This window comes from Podarcis muralis, chromosome 11 (assembly GCF_964188315.1).
Source record: "Podarcis muralis chromosome 11, rPodMur119.hap1.1, whole genome shotgun sequence".
Taxonomy (NCBI): domain Eukaryota; kingdom Metazoa; phylum Chordata; class Lepidosauria; order Squamata; family Lacertidae; genus Podarcis; species Podarcis muralis.
In genome coordinates, this window is record NC_135665.1 from 63,169,806 (window position 1) to 63,194,908 (window position 25,103).

General features: G+C 48.9%; 1 protein-coding gene across 1 annotated transcript in view; it reads right to left on the reverse strand.

Annotated features, from left to right (window-relative positions):
• LOC114606566 (maestro heat-like repeat family member 5) overlaps positions 1-25,103 on the reverse strand; it is a 37,043-nt gene that overhangs the window by 7,306 nt on the left and 4,634 nt on the right. The window contains exons 2-21 of the mRNA XM_077935881.1: positions 22,347-22,486; positions 21,543-21,653; positions 19,902-20,018; positions 18,927-19,010; positions 15,270-15,410; positions 14,649-14,768; positions 13,955-14,034; positions 13,671-13,806; positions 12,298-12,393; positions 11,321-11,425; positions 10,237-10,369; positions 9,235-9,353; positions 7,398-7,547; positions 6,906-7,060; positions 5,914-6,061; positions 3,895-4,076; positions 2,857-2,994; positions 1,987-2,101; positions 1,019-1,162; positions 342-518 (exon numbers count right to left, since the gene is read on the reverse strand). Of these exons, the coding sequence (XP_077792007.1) occupies positions 342-518; positions 1,019-1,162; positions 1,987-2,101; positions 2,857-2,994; positions 3,895-4,076; positions 5,914-6,061; positions 6,906-7,060; positions 7,398-7,547; positions 9,235-9,353; positions 10,237-10,369; positions 11,321-11,425; positions 12,298-12,393; positions 13,671-13,806; positions 13,955-14,034; positions 14,649-14,768; positions 15,270-15,410; positions 18,927-19,010; positions 19,902-20,018; positions 21,543-21,653; positions 22,347-22,486 (2,591 nt within the window). The remainder of the gene's footprint in view (positions 1-341; positions 519-1,018; positions 1,163-1,986; positions 2,102-2,856; positions 2,995-3,894; positions 4,077-5,913; positions 6,062-6,905; positions 7,061-7,397; positions 7,548-9,234; positions 9,354-10,236; positions 10,370-11,320; positions 11,426-12,297; positions 12,394-13,670; positions 13,807-13,954; positions 14,035-14,648; positions 14,769-15,269; positions 15,411-18,926; positions 19,011-19,901; positions 20,019-21,542; positions 21,654-22,346; positions 22,487-25,103) is intronic.

The window sequence follows — 25,103 nt, forward strand, 5'->3', positions numbered from 1 at the left end:
ATTGATTATTGCTTTCATTTTATGGATTAATGGTCTCATTAGAGAGTAAAATTCATGTCAACTTGCTGTTTTAGGGGTTGTTTTTAAAAGTCTGGAATGGATTAATCCATTTTGCATTATTTCCTATGCCTGAGTGCACCTTGGTTTTGAAACGCTTTAGTTTTGGAACGGACTACGGAACGGATTAAGTTTGAGAACCAAGGTACCACTGTGATTCTTTTCATAGTGTTGGGGGCACTGGGGATGAGGCTATGGAACCAAAGGGGCAGCCCCCCCCCCCAAATGTTTGGGAAGCACCAGGGCATGGATGAAGCCCATTTCGAGTAGGCTTGTTGACTTACATCATTGAAGTGTTTAAAGAGTTGAGGGTAGAGGCTGCAGCCGGCCAAGCTGTATTCCTCTTCCTCCAAGTGGTGGAACATGAGTTGCAGGCACTTAATGGACTCTTTGGCAATACTCCTGTCCTGATTGGAAGCGCAGTTGATCAGGGGCGAGATGAAGGGCTTCAAGGACTTTTCCTGAAGGAAGCAAGGAAGCAGGTGAGGGAACACGGTCACTGCAGAGAAGTCAGCGCACGCAGAGGCAGTTTGCACCCAAAAAGCCACAGCGTAAGCATTACACAAAAGTAAACAACCCAAGCGGGTGCTCTCTCATGAGTCGTTGTGCAGGGTGGGGCCTCCAATAGGGGAAGGAACCAGAGCTGGAGTGTCTGCTTTGCATGCAGAAGGCCCCGGGTTCAAGTCCTGGCATCTCCATGCAGGGTTGGGAGAGACTCTTGAAACCTTGGGGAGCTGCTGCCGGTCAGTGTGGGCAACCCTGAGGTAGCCAGACCATTGGCTTGGCTCTCTTTAAGGCAGCTTCCTGCCTATGCTGATCTGCACCTGAGAATAAGGCTGCAGCAGAACAAGGGAATCTCATTTTAACAGCCTCATTAAAAGGCTGATATGGCTCCCTCAAAGCGTTGTGGGGTTAATTTGTGAGCCGCTTCTTAATGTGCCCCCCGCCACCAATCTCTTACCTCCAGCTGGTGCTGCAACATGTAGCCCAGTCCTTGGATGCTGAAGAGCTGCATGAGGGGGCTGGCTTGCCCCATCCACTCCTTCAGGATGTCCAGAATGTCTTGCGTCACGAAAAACAAGCCTATCTGCGAGTGGAAAAGGAGCTGCGCAAGAAAACACACGATCACGGAATGTCCCTGTTCAGTGGCGTAGCGTGGGGGGTGCAGGGGGGGCCGGCCGCACCGGGCGCAACATCTGGGGTTAGGGCAAATCCACAGGTTAGGGGGCGCAAATCCACGGGTTAGGGGGCGCAAATTACTTGCCTTGCCCCGGGTGCTGACAACCCACGCTACGCCACTGTCCCTGTTTTCCCTGCCAGAGCTGCCAGGGGAGGCGGATGAGCCAGAGCTTGTCCCCAATGACGGTGGCGGCTGTGAGGGGGCCTCTGGTTGCCCCTCCATGGCATCTCCGTGGCCACTGCTGCTGGCCTCCTCCCTTGGGCAGCTGGTAGAGCAGCAGTTCTCAACCTGTGGGTCCCCAGATGTTGTTGGACTACAACTCCCATCATTCCTGAGCTTTGGCCTTGCTAGCTAGGGATGATGGGAGTTGTAGTCCAGTGACATCCGGGGACCCACAGGTTGGGAAAGGCTGTTGTAGAGGCTGCTGGAAAGCAGGTGAGGAGGAGAAGAGGCTGCGGCCGCCAAAGCCCAGCCCTGTGTGCCATGCTGGCTCTGAGGGGCAGGCAGAGGGAGGGGCCCCCCTGGGTGGGATGAAAGGGGGAGCAAAGCGCAAGGAGTTCGATAAGAGCTGAGGGCAGTGTGCATAAACTAAGGCCTGGAGAAATTGCTGCCTCAGGCAGAGGGCAAGCCTGCCAGCCATCAATGGTGGCGCAGGAGACCTCCTTACACCCTCTGCTTTCCTTGCCTGCCTGGGAGCGGTTGTTGCGAAGCAGGAGCGCCTGCAGGCATTCCCCGTTTCCGACTCTCACCTCCGTGAAGAAGGCCATCCCGACCGTCCTCTCCTTCACGTCAGGGCGGCGCAAGTAGGCATTGGCCTCTTTAAAAGTCCTTTTGAGGTGCACTTTGCAGAAGCTGAACAAGGTCCTGAAACACAAAACCAGACACAAAGGATGCACAAGCCTGAAGCTGGCAGGAAGAACCGCTAAGTGTTCCTGAATAATAATAATAATAATAATAATTCATTACTTGCACCCTGCCCACCTGATTGGGTTGCCCCAGTCCCTACCCTCTACTCCTCTCCAATTTCACCCAAGTCGTATCCCAAGTCCTATCTAGCTCTCTCTGTCGAGGAAGGATGCTTGAGAGTGCAGCGCAGTATCTTGCAAATAAATCTCCAAAGCCAGCAGAGTTTTCAGTGGGGAAGGTTCATTACTCCATTTCCCCATATGCACCCACTCGACCTCTTCGATTGGTGGAATTGGCACCCTTTCAGGCACCACAGAATGCCTGCCCTGCATTTAGTGTGTCGGCACCTAAACTATGGAACTCCCTGCCTATTGATATCAAACAGGCGCCTTCACTGTACTCTTTTGGGCACCTGCTAAGAACGTTCTTCTTTAGACAAGCCTACCCAGATGTTTAGAAAGCTGGTGCAAATGTTAATCCGGTTTTAGTCTATTGTTATTTTAACTTTTCTAAAGTCTCAAATTATTGTTGTCAGTTTTTCTAATCGATATTTTCTTATCTTTTCTTTTTAACCGCTTTGAAGTTTGTTTATTACACTAAAACAGCATATACATATTCTGAAATAAATAATAAGTTTATCCCCATTTGCCAGAAAGCAGGCCTTGGTGGGCTGCCTTTCGTGCCTCACCTGCCAGTCCTTTTCACCGTCTTACCTTGTCAGAAGACGAATGCCATCAAAAAAGCTTTCTGGGTTTGACAGCATGTCCCAGCACCTTTGCACCTCCAAAATTTTGTATTCTTCAATGTAGCCCCCACATCCGATAAGGTTTTTCAGAGCCTGCACAGTGGTCCTGAATCGAGTGAAAGAATTAAGAATATTATATTTATTTATCCATTTTAAAAAATTGTATACTGCCCTTCACCCATAGATCTCAGGGCAGTTCACAACACAAAAATACAAGATAAAAAGCACAAAATAAATAATAAAAACAAGAACAAACCAAACCAATAACTCCTTCTCCCTCTCACAGACACAGCTGAAAGGGCGTAGGGTGTTAATCTGCCAATGGCCTGACTGAAGAGGAACAATTTGGCCTGGCATCTAATGGTATATAATGAAGGCACCAGGCGAGCCTCCCTGGGGAGAGGATCCCACTAATGGGGAGCCACCACAGAAAAGGCCCCTTCTTGTGTTGCCACCCTCTGGACTTCTCGTGGAGGAGGCACAGGAAGAGGGGCCTCCAATGATGATCACAAGGTCTGGGTAGGTTCATCTGGGGAGTTTTAGCTCCTTGAGATCTTGCAGTCTTGAGCTGCTTGGCCTGATGGATCCAGCCACAACCACCAGCCCCCGCAGCCTCTCACATGTTTCCAGCACAAGCTGCAACCTTCCGGCTGCGATGGAGACTTAAGGTTTCATGACACGTGAGTCGCGCCACAACAAAACCAGCCCATCGGGCGGGAGAGTCTCCAACATCCTTTCCCACCCTAATGTCCTTTGGACTACAACTCCCATCTTCGCCAGAGTTGTGCTGGCTGGGGCTGGTGGGAGTTGTGGTCCAAAGCGACTGAAGAGCACAGGGGTTGGGGAAGCCTGGGTCTCTTAGCTACCCAAGCTAAGCAGAACCTCCATGTCCAAGTGCAGCCTATCTCTCTGGGGAGGGCTGAGCCATCACTGCTATGGGTCAGGCTTGCAAGCGCCCAGAGAGAGAAGGGTGGGCCCCCCCCAAATGTATTGGCAGGTCCCTTACACCAGCGGATGGAGATGCGAAGGGGGCTCCGGCATGAGACTTGCCGCCCTCGAAACTCTTCTGCTCGTCCCAAAAAGAAAATAGATCTGAGTGATAAGGGCAAGCAGCAGCTGGGGAAACTTGTTCTGCAGTACATCCGAAGCCTCAGGTAGCGACAGGATCAGACACAAAGCGTTGGTAGCCTGGAGGGACAAGGACAGGAGAACAGCATTCAGCAGAGGACATCGGCAGGTCAAGATCTCCCAACTCTCTATGCAGGATGCGACTCAAACCCCTAGTCCATCTCACTCAGTATTGTCTACACCAGTGTTTCCCAACCACTGTTCCGCGGCACACTAGTGTGCCGCGAGATGTTGCCTGGTGTGCCACGGGAAAAATTTAAAAATTGAAAGATTATTTTTTTTAAAAAAGTCAAATTTTCGATTGGGGCGCCGTCACTAGATGACCCCTGGGGTTCCCTCCCTCCCTCCCGCTCTGCGCCTCCCTCCTCCTCCTCCTCCGGAGAGGCCCTTCCTGGCTCTCGGCCAAGGCTTGGCGGCTGCCACTCACTCACTCGCTCGTCCACCCGTCCCTCCATCCCTGCACCCGGCCTCTCCCCCTCCGTCCCCGGCGCGGGGGCTGCCGGGATCCGTAGTCCCCTCGCCCTTGGGCTCCGCGCCCGCGCGGGGTGCGCAAACTACGTTTCCCAGCGTGGCCTGGCGGGCCGGGCGTTTTGTTTGAAGCGCTCTTCTCCCGGCCATGGAATGAGCGCGGCGGCGGCGGCCGGGCGGGCAGGGGCTCTTCCGCGCAGACCCCGCGCAGCCTGCCTGCGCCCCCCGGAGATCGGGCGGCAGGATGGAGCCCGGGGATCCCCACGGAGGCGGAGCGGCGGAGGCGGAGGCTACCCCTCAGGTAGGGCTGCGTCGGGGTTTTTTTATTTTTGCAATGCTGCATCCGCGCCGGAGGGGACGCATCGGACCGCGGGGAGACCCCTTGGCGGGCGTGCAAGGCAATGCATGCATGCAGGCGTTGCATGGAGTGCAGTGCAATGCAATGGCAACGCGGCGCCCTGCATGCATGCATGCAACTTCCACCGGCGCTCCGGACTTGGCAGGTGAGGGGGGTCCCCAGTGGGCGGCAGAGAGAGCCGGGAGGGCGAAGGGGAGCCGGGGGGGAGCAGCGCTGCTCCCCGAGCCGAGCCCGGGGGGAAACTTCGGCGTCGTTGCGCCGGGTGTTGGAAGCGGAGGCTGGCGGGGGCCCCTCACCTGCAAAACCTGGTCGCCTCTCATATATTTCGTGCATTGCATTCATCGCCCGCTTTCTCCTCCAAGGAGCTCCCGGGGGCGCGCGTGGTTCTCCCCGTGTTATCTTCGCAACAACAGCCCTGCGAGGTGGGTCAGGCGAGTGGCCCAAGGGAGCACCCAGGGATTGTCCTGGCCAGGTGGGGTGATTTGAACCCTGCTCTCTGCCCGGTCTTCGTCCTCATTTAGCCCCCACATGTGCATGACTGTGCATGACTGAGGTTTTCCCCCCTCGTCTTGGCTATGGTGTGAGTCTGTGCTGTTAATTAATGGGGTTCTGCCTTCGGAGAAGATGAGCCAGCCCTCAAGGAGGTGATTATGTAATTTGCTAGCAATTCATGTCCCTCCCAGCGTGACGCTGCGCGCTGACGTCACGGGGCTGTAATGGTGGTGTGCCTCGAGATTTTTTTTCATGAAACAAGTGTGCCTTTGCCCAAAAAAGGTTGGGAAACACTGGTCTACACTGACTAGCAGAGGCTGTCCAGAGTTTCAGGCGAGGGACACCCTGACCTGGAGATGCTGGGCCCTTCTGCATACAAAGCAGGTGTTCGGCCCCTGAGCCAGGGCTGTGCTCCAGGAGCCCCCCCCCACAGCGATGGACCACTAAAATGCCGCTGGGAAGAACCCCAGAGGCCAGTTACTAAGATGCAACGCCCCCCCCCCCCAGCCAGAAGCCCCCAGCCCCATCCAGCTCCCATTCAAGAACAACCCAGGAGAGAGAAACTGAGTGGTTTCGTACCGCCATTGGCATTTGAGAAGTGCTGCGTCGCCTGTACGTGACTTCTGCGTTGGGGTCTTCATCCTGTAGCCTTTTCAGGAGGGGTCTCAGCAGCTTGCTGCTGGAGTACGGATTGGAGACTAAGGCCTTCCAGATCGCTGCAGCACTTCTGCAATTTGTCAAAAGAGAATTTTTCCTTTTTCTGATATTCTTAAAAAAAGTCAGGCCTTCTGTATTTCCTTTATATCGCACGTGCATTAGCAAAGAAAGAAACTACTATTCCCCTTTTTGATATGTAACGCGGGGCACAATTTTTTGCAAGTATGAAACGGAAATATAAATTAAGAAAGCCCACTTAAATTCAGCTCTCCCCATTTCCACTTTGCAGATTTTCATATCCAGTTTTGCCTCTTAAACACCTTTTGCAAATCAATCTCCTCTAATTTTATGTCTTTCTATATGTTATTTCCACCAGTTCATGCATTTCTGTGCCTACGTCTGTGTGTGTGTGTGTGTGTGTGTGTGTGTGTGTGTGTGCGCGCGCTACTTGACTGGAGAACTGCATTGAAAAATTCAGAATAGTGCGAATTTTGAAATACGACAGTTCTCATTTAGGAAACTGCAAATGACGTAAGCTCTCACTTAAAAGTGACCCAAACGGAATTTGTTCCCTGTCCCTCGCAACTGTCCAGAAGGTGTGTGTGTGGAAAACCTGGCATGGCTTCCACCTGAATCTTGAACAGAGGTTTGATCCACAGCGGGTACTGCTTTTCACAGCGTGGATGAAAGCCTCATTCCCGCAGAGCAAGCAGTTTCCAGGGGACAAAAAGTTGGCAGCTCTACTTCAAAAACCTGGGAGATGCCCCAGAGTTGGGAAATCTCCATCCGTGGCTGATGGGCTGTGGCCTGGCTTGGTGGATTGCAGGTTATGCAGGGCATCTGAGACGCCCTGAGATTTGCAGGCAAAATGGATATATCCCCCCATAACGCACTCATCTCTAAGAGGCCCTTACTCATCACACTCCAGCGAGCAGTCCAACAGGGTATCTACGACCGGGTTCAGGCGCTTCGCAGCAAGGTTGACCACAGCTGTGAGTGTCTCATCCTTAGTGCGGGTGTCTGATATTCTGTGGAGTTGGTTGTGAATCTCCTTCACAACTATGGGCAGCTGGAAGAAGATAAAAGAAGACCAGGATGAGAAAGTGTGGTGAACCTGAAAGAAAATGAGGGATTTTGGGGGAATGATATATGACAAGATAAAAAAGATGCTCAAAGTGATTATTACCCCCCCCCCCCAAGAAAAACAAACAAAACAAAACTGAGATTAAAAACATGGTGGTTGGTTTTTGGAAGCTGAACTGCAGCAGAATGGAAACAGAGGCGCAATCCACAAATGTGGAAATCAATGCCTTCTTACACCCCTAGAAACAAGCTGATTCTAAATCCAAGGAGAACGTTTAATTTAGAGGAAACCTGCTTCCCCCTGCCGCCATTTTGAGCCTTACATCTTCCATGTCCACTCCGCATTCCTCAAGGAAGGAACTCAGCAGCTTTCCTGAGGCCTGAGAGATGACTCTGTCTTCCACTGTCAGGTTGTCAATCGCCTTCAACACGACTTCGTTGATCTGGCTGGGCGTGAGGTGCTCCCCAAAAGCCTGGCACAAAGAAGAAAGACGAGGGAGTTTTCTTCTGCTCCGCATCTGACCACTTTTCAGTAGTCCAAGGGACAAACGAAGTGAAAGACACATCCACTCTGCCTGAGATGACCCTCAGGGTCCCTTCCAACTCTCCAATTCTGATTCTATCTACATGTTTATTTAAGTAACTGAAAGATTTCACAACAAACAAAACTAAGAGTCGGGTGACGCCTTCCTATTTTCGATCCCCATCTAAAACTGGTTATGACCTTGGAACATGAAGAGGTACAATCTAAAGTCAGACTAGAAAATAAGACAACTGCTCTTGCAGAAACAGAGAGGGCGAGTAATAGTGGATATCAGTTGTATAATCAATCAATGCCAAACGAAGTCAGATTAGGTGGGAACCTGCAGGCTGTGTGTTTATTTCTTAATATACGTCAAAAACATCCACCACAATGTTAGCATAGTCCAGGCTTCCTCAAGCTCAGCCCTCCAGATGTTTTGAGACTACAATTCCCAGCATCCCTGACCACTGGTCCTGCTAGCTAGGGATCATGGGAGTTGTAGGCCAAAAACATCTGGAGGGCCGAGGTTGAGGAAGCCTGGCATAGCCCATTGGCTTGGCAGTGCCTCATGAAACGGGCACCAAATGGGTCAACTTTTCATACTCTTTTTCTGCCCAAGGTGGCAAGGCATGCTTCTCTCTCCTCCCCATTTCATCCTCATGAGGTAGTTTAGACTGAGAGACCATGACTGACCCCATGAGTTTCCTGGCTGAGTGGGGATCTGAGCCCTAGGTCTCCCAGCACCTGGTCAGACTCTCTAGCCACTGCACCACACTGCCTCTTCTCGATCCAGCAAAGGTCAGACATGCAGGGAAGCAGCTCTCCTCACCGCAGTGGCCCATCAGATGCACAGCTAGGGCTACTCCACAATTCTCCTGCAGGATCCATTGGCCTGGCAGCTTGCAGCTTGTAATGCATATGGGTCTCTATCCAGGGCTCACAGTTGTGGCAGTGCCTGAGTAGTTTGGGGTTGAGATCTATCTATCTATCATCTATCTATCTATCTATCTATCTATCTATCTATCTATCTATCTATCAACTAACTAACGTTTTGTGTAATGTGACCTTTTAGAATACAGTCATACCTCGGTTTACAACCTCTTCAGGTTGCGTTTTTTCAGGTTGCAGACCACCGAAACGGGGAAGTACCGCTTTGTGCATGCGCAGAAGTGCTGAATCGCAACCCGCGCATGCGCAAACATGGGTTGCAAATGCTGCGGGTTGCGAACATGCATCCTGCATGGATCACGTTCGCAACCCAAGTGTCCACTGTAAGTAGAATTTGGCATGCAGTTTAGACCAATGGGCGCTTGGCTTCAAAAGATTTATTCTAATACAATGCATTTCCATATGTTATTTACACTAATTTATTCATTTTCTGGACACTTTTAGCTTGCACAATCCTTTTTGTAGACACTGTTAGGCCAGGAAATGGCCCTGAAAAACTCAAGGATGTATGAATTTCAGAGGCAGCTTATGTTTCCGTTCTCATATTGTTTCAGGAAGCCTGGATTTGATAGCTTTGGCTTTAAATGTGAACTGCTCTGAATCTCTTCCTCATCTCCTAGAAGGCGTGGGCTGCTAACTGAGAGCTGGCTGCAGTCTTAGCAAGAAACAGTCCAAAAAGCCACACCTACCTTGGCCACTTTGGAGATGTCAGAGTAAAAGATGGCGGGCCCAGGGATGAAGAAGTCTTCTCGTGCCCATTGGACCACGTTGCCTTTCCAGTTCTTACGCCTCATCTCCACCTTCTTAGCTAAACGGGGTCAGGGATGGGGATATGCAGGCAAAAGAACACAGCATTAGTGCTCCCCGCACAAACCCCCCAGTTTCCCCACTGCGACCCACAAAAAGATTCTCAGTTTCACCTCAAAAATTATAATTCAGAACTGGGAAAGATTCAGAAGGGGGCAACCAAAACTCCGGGACATCCAATGAAACTGAAGTTTCAGGATGGTCGCAGCATTTGGGGGATTTTCCGTTTAGAAAAATGGTGAGGAAGAGGAGACATAATGTATAGCAAGGGGAAAGTGGAGAGAGAGAAAGCTTTCTCTCTCTCCCTCCTAACACGAGAACTCCTGGACCTCCAATGAAACTGAAGTTTCAGGATGCTCCTCCTTCTTGCAGTGCACAGCTCAACTTTGGAACTCCCTGCCACAGGAGGCATGATGGCCACGGACCAAGGTGGCTTTCAAATTCATGGAAGAGAAGGCTACCCATGGCTATTAGCCAGGATGGCTATGCTCGGCCTCCACGGTCAGAGGCAGCAAAGCACAGGAGGAGAAAGAGCTCTTGAGTTCGAATTCTGCTTGCTGGTTTCCCACAGGCACCTGGTCAACCCCTGGGGGAACAGGATGCTGGACTGGGCTGGGCCACTGGTCTGATCCAGGCGGCTTTTCTTGTCTTCTTCAGCAGTGAATCCCTCCCCTCAGACTGACCTCTCATCTCTGGCCAAAGGGGTGTTTGCGTTAGGCCAGTGCTGGCACGAATCCTGGCCCTCCTGAGCTCCCATCACCCCCAGCAGCAGCCAGCCTGGGCAACACTCAGGGATGATGGGAGTTGGAGCAGCCTCTGGAGGGCTGCAGATCTCCCACCCTGCGGCTTGCAAGAAACACCCCCTTTCCCAGCATCCCACTCACCCATTTTGGCTACCATGATGCAATGGAGATGGTGCAAGGCCTCCGCTGACTGCAGGCCAATTTCCTCCACGTCTGCGAGGTGAAGGGACAAGAGCGCCACCAGCTGTCCCAGAAGGGGGAAATCCTGGGATATCTAGGAGGTGGAGAGAGAGATGCATAGTCAGCCCTCGTCCCACAGAGCCCAGCAAGAGAAAACCGTCTGGCATGCTTTCAGGCGGCAAAGGTGGCAGAGGGGCGCAGGCAAGAGACCTGGGCTTAGGTGGCCCACCCAAGGCTTGCCCCAGGGCTTTCCCCCCAGCCAGAACTCACTGGAACTCAGTTCTGGCACCTCTCAGGTGGGCGCTATTGCCATTATAAGAGAATGTGGGAGGTGAGTTCATGGTGATTCCTGGCACCTCTTTTTCTAGGAAAATAGCACTGGCTGGCACCTTCCCCTGGGATGGACATGCCACACCGCTTTGGGGAGCAGGGGAAAATCCATCTAGTTCACACCTGAACTTTCCAAAGCAATACGCCAACCAAGACACAGGTTTTCCTTCAAAATCTTCGCTTCTACAAATTTGGCAATGCAGTTCTCCAAAGCACCACAACAAAATGCAGACGTTACGGGAGAAGGTATACAGAAATGCACAATTCATAAAAGCAACATGCTTGAATCCTGGGTAGACCAAGTCTCTTTTTACCTGTCTACTTTCTGGTACCCCTGGATACATCTTGGCAGCTAGAGGCCCAAATATCCTCTAGGGCTAGGCGTGCCTTTTACCAGCTTTGTCTGGTTTGCAAACTGTGGCTCTTCCTAGACAGGGATAGCCTGACCACTGTAGTCCATATTTTGGGAACCTCAAGGCTAGATTACTGCAATGTATTCGGGGGGGGGGGGCTGCCCTTGGCAGTTAAAGCAATTTAAAAACGAAAATGAAAAAAGACCCATTCGCGTTATCTAATCGGAATGATCTGTTATTGTATTCCTGTGTATTTATATTGTAAACCACCCTGTGATCCTCAGATGAAGAGCAGTATGGAAATTTAATACATAAAAAAAAACACACATCTGAAATTGCAGCGTTAAGCCTTGGTCACTCACATCAAAGTCCAAATGCTCTGCAATATATTTCATTAGGAAGCTGGTGCTCCTCACAGCTCTTTCGCGCTCATAGATTTTGGTGGAGTCAATCCAGCCGTTTGTGTGCTGCGGGAGAGAAATCATCATCATCACATGGAAGGACAACCATTAATCCGGGTTTGCAAATTCACAAAGCTTTGGCTACTGGCTGGATCAATCATGCCGGGACAAATTGCAAAAAGGGGTTGTTTTGTAAAGGGGAAAGTTTGCTGCAATTTGTTCTACTTTGTTGTTGTTGTTGTTGTTGCTGCTGCTGCTGCTGTTGTTTTATACCCCACCTTTTTCCCTGACAGGGACTCGAGGCAGCTTACAAGCAAAATAAGTACAACTTGAGATATAGAAAAAAGAAGCCATTAAATGAAACACATTGAACATTAATAGAATTAGAAATTAATTGGCTGTTGGTTTGTTTTTGTTTTATTGTGTATTTTGTGTTCTCATTTTGTTTTTTCATGTTGTGAACTGCCCTGTGATCTGTCATTTGTGTGTTTGTGATAATTACAATAATATAACATACACCTCACCACAGCCATAGCCATGGAATGCAGGAAGCATCCTTAGACCAAGCCCAGCCATTGATCCGCCAACCTTGGTGTTGGCCACAGGTAATGATGATTGGCAGTTGGCCCTTTGGGGTTTTAGATAGAGATTCTTTTCCCAGCCCCACCTGGAGATGCTGAGAACTGAACCTGGGACCTTGAGCATGCAAAACAGATCCTCAACCCCTGAGCCACGGCCCTTCCCCTAATGCCATCAGCAGAGGACATATCTTTGAAAGGAAACGGATGTGTGCCTTGCACAAACATTCCTAGCAGAACAGAGGCCCAGTTCACCATCAGCATCCACAACATGTGAGTTGGGCACAGACGCCCCCCATGCAATCATTTCAACAGGATCTGCTGCTTCCCCCTGCTCTGACATCTTGGGGGCTCCCTTACCACTAATATATCCTGCAGCACCTCCAGAGAGGGGGCCTCCGACAGCAAGCTGGTGAGCATGTTGAGGCAGGCGTTGACTGTCTGCTGATAAAAGTCCTGAAAGCAGAGAAGCAAAAGCGGTTAAAAGCTGAAGACCCCCGTGGAAATCCCATGTGCTCTGGAGCCTTCTAGTCCACCATCCCCGTTCCACAGTAGCCAACCAGATGACCCAGTGGGAAACCCACAAGCAAGACGTGAACTCCTTGGAGGTTTTTAAGCAGAGGTTGGATGGCCACCTGTCACGATTCTATGGTTCTATGCTGACTGGGGCCAATGGCAGCACATCTGGAGAAGCACACATTCTTCAACTCTATTTCTTTATAAAGAAAGCATAGTCTTTTTGCAGCCCGTAGCCAGAATGAGAAAAGAGGGAAAGAGCAACGGGGGGGGGGGCTGTTGTGGTAAGACTTTATTTCTATACCACCTGTCCGTTGCCCAGGTGAGGAAACACCTTTTGAATGGCACACAGAAACAAGAGAATCCAGTTAGGGACCCAGTATATTAGGGCTATTGCAATAGGGCAGCCTTGCCCTCCAGCTGCTCAGCAAATTCGTGACAAAGCTTATGCAGGGGTTCAAACACAGCGCTCAAAGAGTCATAAACATCAAACGTTCTTTGACATATACCAAGAAAGGTTACAGGTCATGGGATATAAAGATACAGGACTCCACACTGGGTTCAACTTCCTTGGGGTGTCCCAAACCATTTGGCCCTAACTATCGTACTTTAACCTCCATTGCCATAGCAATCAAATCTTCAGAGGGGGCTGTTGCTGTTGTTGTTTATTGAGAAGGCCTTGTGGCAGCTGACTCACTGCAAGAACGGAGGTTACAGGGAAGCAGGCAGAGGGCCTTCTCGGTGGTGGGGCCCACCCTGTAGAACACCCTCCTATCAGATGTCAGAGCGATACATAATTAGACTTCCTTCTGAAGACACCTGAAGGCAGCCCTGCATAGGGAAGCTTTAAATATTTGATGTCTTGCTGTGTTTTAATATGTTGGAAGCCGCCCAGAGTGGCTGGAGTAACCCAGTCAGATGGGCAGCATATAAACAAACGAGCAAAGAAAATTAAATGCTGCATAGGAGGAAGGCATGAGAGTCACAAAATGCAGGAATCATTCGTGGATGCATTCTAGCCAAAGGTTAAATGCAATTAATATTGAAACATGATTAAAATAAAATAAAAACCACACCCAAAGTCCCTGGTTGTTACATCATTGTGATGGGCCAAGTGTCTGTGGCAGCATTATCTGTAGCTTACATGGCCCAGACTCTCTGCCCTGGCAACTCCATTTTCCTCCATTCATATCCCTAGAAGCAGAAGGTCCAGTCACCTGGCTCTGTGATGATTGCCTGGGACTCCCGGCTTTGAGTTTTGTAAGTTTCAAGGAGGGCAACGAAAACACCTTCTTGATGCTTTTCTTAACTAGCTCAGACCGAAGCATGGAGTCCATAGGTGGTCTCACGGCACTGAAGAGGAAAGAGAAAGGAGAGGAAATGCTCAGCACCCAGCAGTCCATAAACCTGGTGAGGAAATATGCAGTGTGTCTGGCCAAGTGTATGGCAAGGGAAGGACCAGGAATAGGTGGGGCAGTGAGAAGTACCTCCCTGTACTTACGTCATGCAGCTGATGGTGACGATGGCGTGGTGCAGGACAGAAATAGAGAAAGATCCCAACGGCTCCTCTTCAATGACTTCCTGTTGTGGGGAAGCACACAGCACGTCAGAGACCTGGAGGCACCATCGCTGCCACCACCACTCCAAGCCCTGACTTGTGCTCTCTCTCCAGCCCAGCCCACTGGACAGCACCTTTGCAACTGGCAAGTGGGTCCTCCTAGGGGAGAAGAGTGGGCTTCCTGGATCTGGGAATCAGATCCATCTTTCACCTGGACAGAGCTCTACCTCCTAAGAACATAAGATCAGCCTTCTGGACCAGCATCCTGTTCTCACAAGGGTGAGAAACCAGGGAGCAGACCATGAGCCCAAGAGCCCTCTCCCCGCCTGTGGCTTCCAGCAACTGATGTTCAGAAACATTGCTTCCTTCCGCTGTGGAGGTAGAACACAGCAATCATGGCTAGGAGCCATGGACAGCCCTCTCCTCCTGGGAGAACCTAGCCTCTTTTCCTTAGGCGCTGGTGACATCCTGCTGAGGTTGCCACAATGTAGGGCTGCCTTGCAAGAGGGTTTGGAAACTTGAGCTGGAGCAGAACGTGACCACCCAGAAATTGTTTGGGGCCAGAAAAAAAACCAACGCTCTGGAAAAAAAAAAACCCCAGGAGATTCCCCTCCTTTTTTCTTTTTTCTTTACTCACAATGATGCAGATGGTGAGCTCCGCTTTGTGCGGGAAGATGACATGGCCCACATTCGTTTGCACAAGCGCCTTGGTTGTTAGAATGACTGCCTTCATAAAGCCCTTTTTCAGAGCCTCGTCCTAAAAGGAGAAGGGATTTTATAAAATTGAGATTGAATCAAAATCACAAGGCAACATAGAGTCTCACTGACCCTAACCCTAATTCTTACCCTAACACGAACCCAAGCCCAAAATTAACCCTAAGCCTAACCCAGAAATGGTCTTGTTAGAGAGTAAAATTCATGTTAAATTCCTGTTTTAGGGGTTGTTTTTAAAAGTCTGGAGCGGATTAATCCATTTTGCATTACTTTCTATGAGAAAACGCTCCTTGCTTTTGGAGCACTTTGGTTTTAGAACGGACTTCCATAACAGATTAAGTTTGAGAACCAAGGTACCACTGTAATACCCCATTTGGTCCTAAGTGTGGAGTCAGTCTACAACCCTTCAGTGGATGAAGCCAGAGACCCTGCCCTAGGGCACAGTCTGAAGGCATGTGGTGCAAGGACCTTGACGGAGTTGAGGAGGTCTGCTCAGTGCCGAGAGAACAAGCAACAGAAGTCCGTGGGAAAATGAGAGCCATACCTTCCTGGTGTTCTGGAATTGGAAGAGGAGCTCTGCCACAATGAGCTCGATGAAGCGCAGGAGGTCCTCAGGCCGCGCCCCAAGAGCCATCTGCCCGTAGCAAAGCATGATGGTGATACTGGCATTCCTCTCCCCTGTATTCTGGGGGGAAAGGGTGGGGAAAGTGAGTTTGGGGCAACACACGCCTGGGTTTCATTTTTCTTGGCTCCTTTGAACAAATCACAGTGAATATTAACCATCCTTTGGGGCGTTTGAAGTAACACTTGATGGACGTTAACTGAAAATGGAAGGAAAAAGTTCTGATCTCCTTCCAGCTGGGTTGGAGAAGTGGAGAGTCAGGGGCACACGACCCCAAGGCCCCCTCAGGTTATGGAACTGTTAGATCTGCACGCAGCTACTATGCCTTTGTAACAATTCGCCTCATTTGCAAATATATGGAGGTGAACACAGAGAGTTATACTCAACTATGCTTTGCTTCAAGTAGACCGGTTGAAATGAATGGGCCCAACTTCGTCATGTTCATTAAATTCAATGGGTCTACTCTAAAACATAGTGGAATGTGGCCAGCAGGCACTCCCATAAGGCAGATGAACGCTTGCCCGAGAGCACCCCATTTTCAAAATCTGATTGCAGCTGAAACCTCTCCCCTCTTTCTCTCTGCCTCTCCCAACCTGCCGACTGCCTTCTCTCTTGGGTTTTGCTCCCTCCCCTCAGTTGGAGAGGTGTCCCCTCTTCCAAACTCTAAGAGGTTCTCCATTCAAAACTTTCTGACAGCGGAACACTCTCCATCAGGAGGTTGTGGACTCTCCTTCATCGAAGGCTGGAGGACCATCTGTCAGGGATGCTTGAGCTGAGATCTCTGCATTGCAGGGGGTTGGACTAGATGACCCTTGGGGTGCCTTCCAAGTCCACAACTCTGTGATTCTATCTTCTATGGTAACCAGGAGACAACCCCCCCACCCACCCACCAAAATTAGCTTCCACTATTGAAGAAATGCCAGCCAACCATCCGACAACCAAGCTAAAAACATGAGTCAGTGCACTTTTGTATTGCTTGTACTTTGGGGATGACCAATGGTTTCTAACGAATCCGTTTGGCTGACTGACTGAGCAAAAGGATCAGATTAGATCTAGGATCTGGAGCCACAGAGACAGGACTGCTGGAGCCCACTTCAGAAGGATGGCTGAGACATACACCCAGAGGAAGTTTCTGGCCTTACATACTGAGAGCATTAGCAGATCTAATTCCTTTATTGGAGTGGTAAGGATCACATCCCTTGAAAAAGAGCATATTTTGAAATGGAGGAGGATTCATGCTCTTCCAAAGCAGCTCTGTTTTTCTAGATCAGGCATCCCCAAACTCGGCCCACCAGATGTTTTGGGACTACAGCTCCCATCATCCCTAGCTAACAGGACTGGTGGTCAGGGATGATGGGAATTGTAGTCACAAAACATCTGGAGGGCCGAGTTTGGGGATGCCTGTTCTAGATAATAGGAACCCAGAGGCTGTTTCGTATGCTTTGATGTGGATCTAAATAGCAGCTAAGGACCCAATAAATTGAGAGAAAAAGGGGGAAAGGAAATTTTAAAACAAATAATGGAGAATGAGAAGAGATTGGTTACCAGTCCTGAAGATAAAAAAACTAAAATGAATATTAAAGCGTTACAAGCACAATTTGCAATGATAATAAACAGAGAAGTAGAATGGAGATAAATAAGAAAGAAAAGAAGTTATTTTTATATGCAGTGACAGCAGCAAGAATACTGATGGCCCAGAAATGGAAACAGGAGGAGCTACCTATGATAGAAGAATGGAGAACTAAAATGATGGACTATGCAGAACTGGATAGAATGACTGGAAGGATCCGGAATCGACGAGACCAAAGATTTAAAGAAGATTGGGAAAAGTTTATCCAATATATGCAAAAACTGAGTGATAATCAAATTACGTTTGTAAGTTTTAAGGAAGCTCTGTGAGGGGAAATGGTTAAAATGGCAGAAATGTGTAAAAAGTAATAAAGGGAAAGAATTGCAGACAAATTGAGGGAAGTCAAAAAGAGAAGTAAGATTTAATTAAGATGTATGGAGTGTATGAATTTGTTTTTTGAATTTGAAAACCAATAAAAATATAATTAATATATATATATATATATATGCTTTCGTAGATTATATATATATATGCAGGTTTTGGTGTCCTCGGGTGTCTTCCCGTGTAAAAGTTGGGGTGTCTAGGCGACGTTTCGACGAGGTCTCACTCGTCATCTTCAGGCTGGTGCTTTCGGCTTCTTGTTACTGGAACAGAGCAGGATCTCAGTGTTTGAGTTCCTATAAATACTGTTGAGGAGGTGTGGTGTATAGCCTCCAATGTTCTGGGCCGAGAGGAAGTTCCCAGGCTAGTGTGCCTTTTCTTCTTTTGTTCCTTAATTGCTTGAGGGATAGCAACTTCAGCCCTATGCAGAATCCATCTCTTCACACGTTCCAAACTCCTTCCAGTTCATAGAAACAATAAAGAAGCAAAACCTACATCCCAATGACCTACTTGTGAGCTTCGATGTTGTATCTCTCTTCACACAAGTGCCCATTAATGAAGCCTTGACAGCCATTCAAAACAAATACAATCCCCCCGAATACATCTTGGACCTGACCAACCACTGCCTAACCAACACGTACTTCATCCACAATGGACAAAGATACAAACAGATAGAAGGAGCACCTATGGGATCACCCCTCTCACCGGTCATCGCAAACCTGTACATGGAACACTTTGAAACCAATGCTTTAGACAAGTCAGAACACAAACCCAAACTTTGGCTCAGATATGTTGACGACACCTTTGTAATTTGGCCACACGGGAAGGAAAAACTGGACAGCTTCCTCACACATCTCAACAGCCTACACCCCAAAATACAATTCACTATGGAAATAGAAGCCAACAACCAACTTCCCTTCCTTGACGTCCTAATCTACAAAAAACCTGATGGCTCCCTAGGCACTTGTGTGAAGAGAGATACAACATCGAAGCTCACAAGTAGGTCATTGGGATGTAGGTTTTGCTTCTTTATTGTTTCTATGAACTGGAAGGAGTTTGGAACGTGTGAAGAGATGGATTCTGCATAGGGCTGAAGTTGCTATCCCTCAAGCAATTAAGGAACAAAAGAAGAAAAGGCACACTAGCCTGGGAACTTCCTCTCGGCCCAGAACATTGGAGGCTATACACCACACCTCCTCAACAGTATTTATAGGAACTCAAACACTGAGATCCTGCTCTGTTCCAGTAACAAGAAGCCGAAAGCACCAGCCTGAAGATGACGAGTGAGACCTCGTCGAAACGTCGCCTAGACACCCCAACTTTTACACGGGAAGACACCCGAGGACACCAAAACCTGCATTCCTGTACCCGTGAAAATCTACGAAAGCATATATATATATATATATATATATATAATAGCAGCTAAGGACCCAATCTGCCAGGATCTTCTCAACCTGGTGCCCTTCAGATATTGTTGTGCTACAACTCCTATCGTGTCTAACCATTGGCCATGCTGTCTGGGGCTGATGGGAGTTCCAGTTCAAAACACACAGATGGGGAAGGGGCACCAGGTTGGGGGTGGCTGAGCCACACTCTTGCAATGCTCCTTCCTCATTTGACACCCTTACCTTAGAATGGCCGAAATCACGCAGCGCCATCAGCATCTGAGATAAATGGCAGTATGAAGCCACACCGACAGCTTCAGAAATTCCCTATGGAGAACGATGCACGTGTTATGAGGAAAAAATGCTCCTTTTCCCTTATGGGGTACCCAAGAGCCCATAGAGTCCTTTTGTAGGTTCTCTATTGGTAGGAGAAAATAACCAACCAGAGAATACTGAAAAGAAAAGCAGCTAGTAAGCCTGATCTTTATTAACTGTTGCAACAGGGTGCTCACAACCACACGCAGGAAGCAGAGGGACCCCAAACAATGACACGCAAGCCCTTATATAGACATTTTAAATTTGCCCACCCTGGAGCCCAAGACCTGCCTCCCCCAATACATCATACATACATCAGAGAAGGGGCGATCTACAACAGAATCCTGTCTGACACAAAACCTGTTGGTGGGGTTACCTGGCTGCTAATGGGTTTACCTGGACAGCCTGGCTATTCTTTCGTGATGAAAACTACTTAATTCCTGAGTCCAGGTCACAGGCTCGCCCTATTCATATCTTAAATGTGCCCTTATGGCAGGATTTGTGAGCAAAGAGACAATGGGGAGGTTTTTCTCATTTCCTCCCTCCTTGCAGAGAAACATTTGTGGTCAGTTTGGGAGAGACAAAATGGTTTCAGGACTTTCCCCTGTACTGTTTCAGACATGCGGTTTATATATTTATGTATGTGTTTGCTTGGTACACTTATTTTATATCTTAGACCTTATAATTCTCATAACACACGTCAATCTGCACTTTCAGAAACAATGTTTGAAACAAAACATTGCTATCTTTCAAAATTTGCACAGGTAATTTTGTGGTGCAGTCATCCAACCAATGTTTGAATAAATGTGCTGTATTAGTGGGATCTGCTGGCAAAAACGTGTACATTTGTCCAAACCGTGTAGCACTGTCTAGGACTTTATGGGAACACAGGAATTCACTCACCTCTCTGACTGTTTCCTCTTCAAGAGGCAACTTTAGAAGTAAGTGCAAGTATTGGTGGACTGTATCTTTGTTCATGGAATCCCGTAGTTTGAGTCCGTAGTATCTATAGAGGACAGTCTAAGGGGTGGGGAAGGTTTGGGTGAGTCACAGTGAGGAGACCCCACCAGTTACATAAACTGCTTTTTGAAAACCAAAGAATTTCAATTTTACCTTCTGAAAATGTCAGGTAATGCTTAATAAAATAATAATAATAATAATAATAATAATAATAATAATAATAATAATAATAATAATAATAGATTGCAAGTACTAGACAATTGTTTTAATGATTTGTATGCAATTTGACACACAGTTTACTTACCACACAAAGCTAAATTATATTAATTTAACCACAGTATCTTCTGAAATCCCAAGTCATGCTACAACTCTTTAGTACCCCTCATTTGAGGAATTTGAAAGCTGAAAAGTTCAGCATGTCCTAATTGCTCTGCCTCCACAGCTGGAGGCAGGAATGCTTCTGAATACCAGTTGCTGGAAACCACAGGAGGGCAAAGGCCTCTGTGTTCAAATTCTGCTTTCAAATTTCCCATGGGCATCTGGTTGGCCACTGTGAGATAAGGATCCTGGACTGTGCAGGCTGCTGGTCTTACCCAGCTGGCTCCTCTTTCGTTCTTACGACACACTTTTGTCCTAGATAAACTGACCCTAGGTTCTTCCCGCTTTTTAAGAAAACTAGTACCTGCACCCGCAGCCTCTTATGGGTCTCCCCACCCACCCTGCATGACTGAAATTGGGAGAGGGTGGTCTCTTTTCTGGCACCCACAGTTGTTGGTTGCCAAGACAGAGAGAAAACCTGAGCAGCAGGTTGCGTTCAGACGATCTCCTTGTATTCCCTGCGGGGACAGCCAGAAGAGGCAGAGTTGGTCAGCTTGCTCAATGAGGGAGGCTGCCAAACGCTCTGCCCCCTCTCTTTTCCCAAAGGGGGAAAGGGGGAGCCAACTGCTGTGGACCCTCGAGCTCAGAAGAAACCAGAGTTCCGTCTGCACCAGACATTAGAAGCACCCTCATGCCCCATGAATGGTCTTGCTTCCCCCACAGAACCCTTGTTCAAAGCTCCTTCAAATATTAGCGTTAGATCAGGGTTTCCCAAACTTGGGTCTCCAGCTGTTTTTGGACTACAACTCCCATCACCCCTAGCTAGCAGGACCAGTGGTCAGGGACGATGGGAACTGTAGTTCAAAAACAGCTGGAGACCAGATGTTTACGGCCCTCTCAGGGCCTGAGTGTGCGAAGCAGGAGTGGGGGGATGACCTCCCACGCTCCATGAAGAAAATGTTTTGCTGGAAGTTCACCCTTCCAACAGGAGGTCATTCTAGGTGAGTTGTGTTCATGTTCAAGCCAAATAACCAAAGGAGGGAAAGGGGGAGGTTTTGCTTGCTGACGCTTACTGAGGAAGCCTGCACTCTGATTGGCTTGGTAGTTCTGAGGGAGCTTTGCCTCTGAATGTTTTGTTCAGTGTCTCCCTGCTATGTACAAGGCCTGTGCTAAGAAAGAAAGTAAAACTTCTCTGTTCTTCTTTCCTCAGATTGTATGCTGCCCACCCCACCCCACCCGGTGTCATCTACAATACTCAGAACTTACCTTCTCATGTCCTGACTTAGAGGTCTTCTGCTGGCCAGGGACTGCTGCTCTCAGGTTTGAGGCAGCTGAATCCTGGGACAAGATAGTCGATTTTCTGTGGACACTGGAGGTCTGCTTTTAAAGTCGGAAAGAAAAAGGAATAAAATTAAGAAAAGTGTCATTTTTTTTGTCTAGAGAACAGTCGCCATTTATTTGCCACTTGTCTTCTCTTTAAAAAATATGCATGCCTAGAAATAGACTAGACTAGAAATATCATAATTATCTGTCTATGCATTTCTAACAGTATAACCAAATCAGTAGTTTTTGATATAACGGCAAAAAACAACTCTGAACATTTATTATTCCCAAAATCTTACTGGCTAGTGATTTGAGTCATGATTTTAAATTGATTTGATTTAAATCAACTCTACCCTGCATCATAAGGGACATGGGTGGTGCTGTGGGTAAAACCTCAGCGCCTAGGGCTTGCCAATCGCATGGTCGGTGGTTTGAATCCCCGTGGCGGGGTGAGCTCCCGTCGTTCGGTCCCAGCTCCTGCCCACTTAGCAGTTCGAAAGCACTCTTAAGTGCAAGTAGATAAATAGGGACCGCTTTCTAGCGGGAAGGTAAACGGCGTTTCCGTGTGCGGCTCTGGCTTGCCAGATGCAGTGATGTCACGCTGGCCACGTGACCTGGAAGTGTCTCCGGACAGCGCTGGCCCCCGGCCTCTTAAGTGAGATGGGCGCACAACCCTAGAGTCGGACACGACTGGCCCGTACAGGCAGGGGTACCTTTACCTTTACCTTTACCCTGCATCACACACACCTGGGGAGCTGGCTGGAGGTGTTTGAGAATGGTGTCCAAAATTTCCCGCTCATCCATCATCTCCAAAGTTTCTCTGAGCGACTTTCCACTCAGGAGCTTCTTACCCGCCCACAAGTATCCAAATTTCTCATCTGAGAGTTCTTGAGAAAGAGAAAGAGAAATAAGAGAAAGAGAAAGAGAGAGGTGAGTAAGTGAGGCAGATGAGAGGAAAGGTCAGTTTTTTGTCAGGGGGCTTCCAGTTGCTCCTTCCAGATGGGATTCAATGGCACGTCGGCAGAGTCAAGTTGCTCGGTTGAAGCGATTTGCACAATGAACCTACTTCCCGCTCCCCAACAGACTCCAAATCGGACATTTTTCGTGGTGGGAAAAGTGACAGGGAAACTAGAATGGAAAGTGGGAGCTAGCATTTTCTTGATGCGACATTGTCTCATCTCCCTGCGAATGAACTGGGACGAGCGCTCACTCGCTGACCTCATTCAACATCCCCACAATCTTTGGCAAACGGATCCGGACGAAGGTTCAGGAAGCAGGTCATGGGGAAGGGGCCACAGAACTGCCGCATCGGCTCAGTTCCTCGGACCGGCAATGGCAGCCCCAAAGGGTGGCCGCACCATGTCATCTCTGCACGCTTCAAATGGCACCACCTGGTGTCTATCATACTGGGGTAAACTTTCAGGGGAGGGGTCTTTCTGGGGTGGCTGAGGGTCATTTCCAGCCTTCATCAGGGACCTCCTAATGAAAGAGCTCCCCATGGCTCCTAGTACTACTTTGTCGTTGCTCTTCACTGTAAACTCCTGCATATCCAGAATTACAAGACACTTCCCACATGTGTGTACGTTCCATGCACCCTGGACTTCTGCTAGCACAATTGGGCTTCCCCCACCCTCTCTTCTCCCCATATGCCCCCCAAGCACCCCCAAATTGGCTCAGGGGTAGGCAGGCGAACCCCCAGAACAAAGCATGCAGGGGGGAAGGAGCGGGTAGGTTGTCCCACCAGGAAAGCAGAAATGTCTGAGCAAATGTGGCAATCTGCTTAGCGCTGTGTTGAATTTGTCCCCTTTCACCAAACTGGGGGAAATGGTTTCTGGAAAGTGCAGATAGCAGATGCATGCTGTGATAGGAATTTTATGGTCTTAGATATATGGTAATGTTCATAACTGCACATACATAGATCAACACAGGAAGACCAACCTGGAACCATTTTGATTCCTAAACTGACTAAATGTTTTCTCTGCAAGGTCAAACTGGAAAAGTCTCCCCATTGTCTCTTTCCTCACAAATCCTGTCTTAAGGACACATCTAAGATATGAATAAGGTGTGAGCCTGTGACCTGGCCCAGGAAATAAGTATTTTACCACTACAAAAGAATGGCCAGGCTCCCCGGGAAATCCAATCAAGTAACTTGCCAGACAGGAGATAAACTGTGACAGGAGAAAAACAACATTTAAATTTCTGTGATGTAGGTGGGATGTATCTGAGGGGTGGTCTTAGGATACACCCTGTTATGTACTGAGTTGAATAGGATCCAAACTGCAGCAGTCTGATTGGTCCTAGAACAATAGGATCCAAAAGGCAGCAGTCTGATTGGTCCTAGAACAATAGGATTCAGAATGCAGCAGTCTGATTGGTCCTAGAACAATGCAGCAGTATGATTGGTTGGCAGGAACCACCCAATCATGCTCCAGATAGAAGTGAATCCACAACCTGATTGGCTTACAGTAGAATTCCGGAATTAGCCAATCATGTGCAGCCCATTGTGTAAATAATGTATATAAAGCAGATACTCTGAGGGGACATTGATTCATTCCTCCTCACCACTATGAGCTGAATAAAGAGCATGAAATCACTTTGCGACTCTGAGTATATTTCACTGGCGACGAAGGTGGGATCCCGCTAAGCTGACGGCCACACACAGCACCGCAGTACCGCCACCTGCCGCACCGCTGCCTCGCACCGTGTATCCAGGCTTCAGCTCCGGGACACAAGGAACTCAGAATGGCAACCGACAGCAGCTTCTCGCCGTTCAACCCAGCATCTGGAGACTGGGAAGCGTACGCCTCCCGTTTCACCTCCCTCCTAGAAGCCAAAGGGGTCACCGATGAAGAAGACGCCAAGAAGAGGGCAATATTCTTCAGCGTCTGCGGAGAGGAGACGTTTGAAATTGCCCGGGCTCTCCTTGCGCCTGAAGATGTTGCTACTGTTCCATACAAAACAATAATGGAACAGCTGAAGGGGCACTTTTCGCCACAGCCCTCAGTGGTGGCTTGTCGAAATGCCTTCTACGCAAAGCGGCAAGCCCCTGGGGAAACCATAACTGGGTTTGTGACCTCTCTCCGCCAAGCTGCCCGGTTCTGCAACTTCTCAGAGCTGGAGAACATGCTTCGTGACCGCCTCGTCGGTGGCCTGAAGGATGAGAAGCTGCAACGACGCCTCTATGCTAAGAAGAACCTAACGTTCCAGGTCGCTCTGGAGGAGGCCCTGGCAACGGAAGCTGCCGAGAGGTCGACGCAAGAGGCACGGCCGAGCCAGCCATCCCAACCGAGGGTCCACCATGAAGACCTCACCGACGACTCAGGATCCAACAGGGAGGAGGTGCACCGAGTACAGCAGCGCACTCAAGCAGCCCACATACCACAGCTGCCTCGACGAGAAGGAGGGAACTGCGCAAGCTGTGGAGAAAGTCACGAGAGGAGGACCTGCCGTTTCCGCAACGCGGAGTGCAGGCAGTGCAGAAAGTTGGGACACATCGCCCGGGTG